Genomic DNA, 6253 nt, shown 5'->3' on the forward strand with positions numbered 1-6253 from the left:
ATATAATTTGTGTATAATATATATATAATTTTTATGCTAAAACCTTGACTAAATACCCATCTTGTAGCAGTGATTTTGTTTTAAATCTGCCGCTTCATTGTAGAAGACAGGTTAGATGCAACTTCCGCTGGTCTAAAATTGACATCGTTGATGTGACAAAAAGTCTACACATAACGTTATCGAAGTCTACTGGTAAAAGTCCTGATGGCTTGGACCTAAAATGGCTAAAAGATCATTTAGCGCAGGTGTCTCTTTGCTTGGTTGCTATTTTAAATCGCTCATTAGACACAAACATATTCCCGGAACAATGGAAATCTGTCTTTATTATACCGTTAAATAAAGCGACGCCACCGAAATCGATGTCAGATACACGCCCCATTGCTAATCTGTCTCATATGGCCAAAGTTTTTGAGCGCATTGTAGCAAACCAAGTTGTATCTTATCTTGAATCAAACAACTTGCTAGATGATCATCAGTTTGGTTTCCGGAAACTTCATAACACTCAAGCTGCACTTTTAAGTTTAACAGATGATATTCGTCGAGCTATTGATAATGATGATCTCACTTATCTCATTTTATTTGACTTTACAAAGGCTTTTGATCATTTAAATCCAAAAGTGCTTTTCACCACGATGTATGAAATGGGCTTTTCAGTTGAGACTATTCTTTGGTTCTGCTCATACCTATCAGGTAGATCTCAAATGGTTGTTGATTCGTCAAACGTATCTTCAAGATCAGTTAGTACTACTTCAGGTGTTCCTCAAGGCTCTATCTTAGGCCCAATCTTATTCTTAATTGCAATAAATGGAGTGGTTAAGAGGCTGAAACATTGCAAATATGGTCTATTTGCAGACGATAAATGGGCTTATCTGAATTTTAAGCTTTTCAATTTAAACAACGCAGCCGCATGTTTTACTTCTGATGCTCAAGCTGTAGCAGATTGGGCCAGAGAGAACAATTTAGAGATCAACTATAAAAAGACAAAAGTTATGATCCTGGGTAGCACTCGCAAGCTTAAATTGCTTGATAGTTGTCAGTTGCCTCAAATCGTCATTGATGGAAATATAATTCCCTATGTAAATAATACAAAGCATCTTGGAATACAACTGACAAATGATCTTTCTTGGGATGCCCATATCACACAGATCTCTCATAAAGTTTATGCTGCGTTAAATAGCTTAAAATTTAGAAGAAATATCCTGACCCTGTCATGTCGTAAACTATTGGTTACTGCCACTATCTTGCCAATCATCAACTATTGTTCTATCGTCTTTTTTGACCTATCCAAAAGGCTTGATAGTAAGTTGCAGAGAATGGTTAATCATGCTATCAGATTCATCTTTAATATTAAGCGGGACGATCATATCACTCCTTATCGTCGCAAATTAAATTGGCTTAGTATGAAATCGCACAGACACTATCTTCTGGCATGTTATTTGTTTAAAATACTGGAGACTGGTCAACCGAAAACGCTACGAGATATGTTTAGAGATGAGGATGCTGACATTAGACGGTCTGACAGACTTGCAGCCAAAAACAACAATGTTGCCTTCAAAATACCAAATTTTAGTACTATCACCTTCGAGCACTCGTTTGTTGTATCTGCAATTCGGTTATGGCAGGAGCTACCATCAGATGTAATAAACACCCATTCTCTTGAAAGCTTCAAAAATAAAGCATTTGAATTCTTTTTAAATCTAGAAATTGATAGTACCTACTAGCTTGTTAAATCTCACAAATATTATTATATGTTCAGTTTTTATATATGTAGTACTATGTGACAATGTACATAAATTTTGTATTTTTGCCATTTGGCTTTAAGCCTTGGCATATAAGCCCAATAAATAAATAAAAATAAAAAAATAATTTGTAGCAAGTGATCTATTTATCTTCAAATTTGGCTTCCGTGAATGAAAAAAATTTATTGAAAATATTCAATTTCATCGGCACTGTTATAAATAATAAGTTTTTAAAATTTATAAACATTAACATAATCTTAAAGTTAATCACCTTGTAAGAAAATGTTTTCGGAAAATCACCCAATTGCTGTACCATTTCATAAATTAGTACAGAATAACCTTTGAGTCACTTTTAGTTCTCTAACCTATTATTTTGGGAATTGATGCTTACTTAGGATTTTATTACTCGAATCGAAAATTTACATGGCGCCATCTGCCCAGCAAAGACAAAATGAATCGATAGAAATGGTGTGGAAATAAGGCCCTTACATTTACGCAGCGTGGATTTATCAGAACTTCTCAAGTATGAACAAATATGTCCTATAATTAAACACGTAAATTATTTACCGTGAACCACCGTAATGCGGCAGTGTATGATAGCTAGTAGGCTGTATTGTAATCAACAGTAAAGATATTACTCATAATAGTGAAGAACCAGAACTTTGTTTTGATGATCGCACAAATAGGTACCGTATTTTTATCATAGTTCTACCGTTAATTTACCCTATCTTGCAGTCATGAAATGGCAGGATTGAGGTAGAATTGCGGTAATATTATGGCAGAAGTACGGTAAAATACGGTAGAACGACCGAAAATTACGGAGGATTACGGTAGGGTTACGGTAGATTACGATAGGGTTACGGTAAATTGCGGTAGGATTACGGTAGGTCTACGGAAAGACTACGGAAGGATTACGGTGAATTACGGTAGGATTGCGGTATGACTACGGTAGGGTTACGGTAGAACTACGGTAAGATACGGTATGTTACGGTATATTACCCTCGTACCGTAATCTACGGTAACTTGCCGTAATTCTACCGTAATATCGGGTCCGCCAGGATAATAATCAATATCGATTAGCTGGAATCGTCGAACGAGTGCCCGGACATTATGTTTCGTACTGCCGACGTATAAATAACCGTTGGGATTTTTGCAATGACCTTAGTAATAAAATTCATAGTGTGCATCGTGATACAGAAGTAGAACCTCATGGTATTATATACATCAAAGAGTCTTCAAGCAATAATGAACACATTGAAGACTTAATTGAAGTGGAACAATCAAAAGAATCAGAAAGTTCTTTAGTTGATAAATGTATATCACCAATTAATTGTGAGAACATAAAATCCTTATCAACAACTCCTCTCGATAATTCAGATACTATTTCGAGAGATAATTGGCGGAACAAAGAGACTCAAAATAAATTTTATTTTAATACTTCATTAAGTTTTGATGAAAGTTGCTTGGAAGCAACACCAATAACGGAGAAAATCCAAAGTACTGCAGTACAGAAAAATTCAGTATCAATGCTTCAGATTGGAGATATTTTGCCATCAATCCTTATAAAAAATAATATTTTTGAATTATCAGATACAAGTAATTTTGACTGCATAGTGCATATAATATCTTGTAGTGCAATAGATAACAACTCTCGCAAATTTGGATCACGGTGGAAACACGGTGGGTTTGTTCCATTTTACCACTGTGATTACGCGGTGTATCCACCGTGTATACACAGTGGTCAAGCCACCGAGGAATCATGGTAGATCCACGGTGTTTACACTTCCACGGTGTTTCCACCGTGATTCAAATCTGCGAGGGAATAATTACATGGATTCTCTGAAAAAATCAATTAATAAAACAATAAAATTTACTCTTGATTTTATTGAATCAAAATTTTCTGCTCACATTTATGAACAGCGAGCTCTGTTACTTAAATCGTTAAATTTCTATACGTTATTTATTGAAAAAGAAACTAGTATTTGTACTTATAAAATTAATGTATGTGAAGATGCTGCTATCACATGGAAAATATGTTTAAATAATGAACCTAGTGTCTATAATACATATTTTTGTAATTCTTGTGACCAGTGTACATTTATGACTTCAGTACTAAAAGTTGACCCTAAAATCATTATTAATCATGGGTTTAAAGCGTTAAACAGAGCTGTGGTTTTTTGTAAAACTCTAAAAAAAGTAAAATGTCGCAAGGAGAACTGCTTTAAGTTATGCACTGTCACTGCATACCCTAATTTTCACATATTTATTGCACTGGATGTTATAGATAAAAATAATAAATGTATAGAATGTTGTTTAGAAGATTTACCGATAACGTTAAATTTGGATATGGTAGATAAATACAGGTAAGCTTACTTTATTCGCGCCTTTATTTTGATGAGTTTAATAGTTAATAAACATTAATCAATTTTATTTTTTTAGATTAGCTGGAATTATTGGAAGTTATCATAATTACAAAGTTGCCTACTGCTTAAGATCAGATAATAATTGGGAATTATATGATGGTTATTCTCGTTCTATTGAAGTAGTTGATGAATCAACCACAATCCAACCTTTGGGTGCAATATATATTTTAGAATAAAAGTACATATCCAAAATAAATTCTTATTTGATTTATTTACTTAAGTTAAACTTATATACAACTCCAAGGCAATAGGGAAAATTAAATTAGTTTTCAAATTTTTCGGTTATTTAAATCCAATTTGTTTCCGATGATACCTGGTTGAGAAATCTTATTGAAGTGAATCGGAAATTTCCAAAAAATATATTATTTTCCAATTGAAACCTATTGAATCCCATTCAAAATTTTTATAGGAATGAATTGGTTCCAATCGGAAAATAATAACGAAATAAAAATATTATTTTCCGATTGGAACCGATTCATTACGGTTAAAAATTTTTAATGGGATTCAATCGGTAAATAATATTTTTATTTTTATGCACTTTTTGCGATAGATACAGATTAATTCCAATTAAAATCAGTCGGATCCCAATCGGTTTTCAATCGGAATTCCAAACCAGGGATTCTATAGACTGTTCCAATAAAAATTTCCTATATTCCACTATATGTTAATCATTAATTATTTTTTGTCCATGTCATTGGAAACAACACTAAAAAAATGTGATAAAAATACCTTTACTTTCACCAGAACCCAAGTATCTTAAACATATTTCCTAAAGACTTCGTATAAATACTGGATGTCAGTTTAGATGATTTTTCAATTCAAAGGCTAACATTAAAATGTAAATGATTAAACAGTTCTAGATATATGACTGACCTGAAAAAAAAAATTATTTTATAAAATTCCATAAAATTTTATTGCATCTAATTTCTTGAATTTTAATCTAGTATTATATAGATGATAATTTTGCGGAATTCCATGAAGTTTTATAAACTTGTATAAAATTCTGTAAATTTTATTCGTATGTCGATTTAAGCTATCTATTATCACTCTTTCACGTAGGTGAATCTTTGCACTGAAAAGCAACACGGACAACATCGGTTGGATCTAGGTTCGAACCCAACAGCCACTGTAATTTTTAATCAGTAATAAAACATCTATTGATCACTCTAAGTAATGATCAATCTATTAAATCACATGCAGTGTCAAATTAAAATTTTCTAATGTTTTTTCACAATTAAATATTTTTTTGGAGTATATTTTTCACGGGCGTATATAAATGTTTATTTATATATACATTCAGAAGAAATCTTTTTTTACAATGTATATCTGATCACAGGCTTACCTAGTCTACTTAGATACCTTCAATAACAAAAATAAGTTATTAAAAAGAAAATTTTTAAAAAATTTCTTTTGCAGAAACATGAAGAAACTATGAGTAATTTTTTTTTTAATTATTTTTTTAGTACTGAGTTCTTTTTTTATATAAAACTAAAAAATTGATTTGCAAACTAATATTGATTTATATTTATAATAATCATCTATTTAATGCAGATAACTTTTTTAAAGTATGATTTTTTTAAATACTTATTAGGATGCAAAAATGACGATTCGTGGTCTACCACGGAACTAGAAATAAAAGACATTAATACAACATTAATTACAAGTAAAAATGGAAATGGGATTTATTTTTGGACTCGGTAGGTGAAGAATTAATCTTAATAATTTATTAGCAATTAACAATTTATTATTATTATAATTAATATCATTATTGCGCACTCTTACGTGCTGATAAGATTTATAAATCACAGAATTACAATAATTTAATTTTACTCTATTTAAACTATCTCATCCATCAATTTTATTGTGATCCTGACGCACCAAAAAAAAAATAGATCTACTATTTGTGCAATTCTTTTATACATCAAAAAGCTTACCCTGATTAAAACAAATGATTAAAAAGTATTTAAAATGATTTGTTTTTTAATCATTTCAAATACTTTTTAATCCTTCAAATCATTTCTAATCCTGTCTCTTATGGACATTTAACGTGTGAAATCATTTTTAATCATTTTGTTTAATCAGGGTAGTATG

At 31.3% G+C, this 6253-nt stretch overlaps 1 protein-coding gene across 3 annotated transcripts; it reads left to right on the forward strand.

Moving 5' to 3' along the window:
• The first annotated feature begins 3427 nt into the window (after positions 1–3427).
• Positions 3428–5443, forward strand: LOC130671298 (uncharacterized). Of its 3 annotated transcripts, none has more exons than XR_008990497.1 (3): positions 3428–4102; positions 4179–4340; positions 5222–5443. XR_008990497.1 is itself a non-coding variant. In XM_057475099.1 (2 exons), exons 1-2 carry the CDS (start codon positions 3570–3572, stop codon positions 4336–4338), a joined length of 693 nt encoding a protein of 230 aa, XP_057331082.1. In that variant the 5' UTR covers positions 3431–3569; the 3' UTR covers positions 4339–4688. The 3 variants fall into 3 exon arrangements, 1 of the variants encoding a protein (XP_057331082.1); XR_008990498.1 differs by lacking the exon at positions 5222–5443 and adding an exon at positions 4713–5209; XM_057475099.1 differs by lacking the exon at positions 5222–5443 and having other exon boundaries at positions 3431–4102; positions 4179–4688.
• The last annotated feature ends 810 nt before the right edge of the window (positions 5444–6253 follow it).

Source organism: Microplitis mediator, chromosome 7, assembly GCF_029852145.1.
Source record: "Microplitis mediator isolate UGA2020A chromosome 7, iyMicMedi2.1, whole genome shotgun sequence".
Lineage (NCBI taxonomy): Eukaryota > Metazoa > Arthropoda > Insecta > Hymenoptera > Braconidae > Microplitis > Microplitis mediator.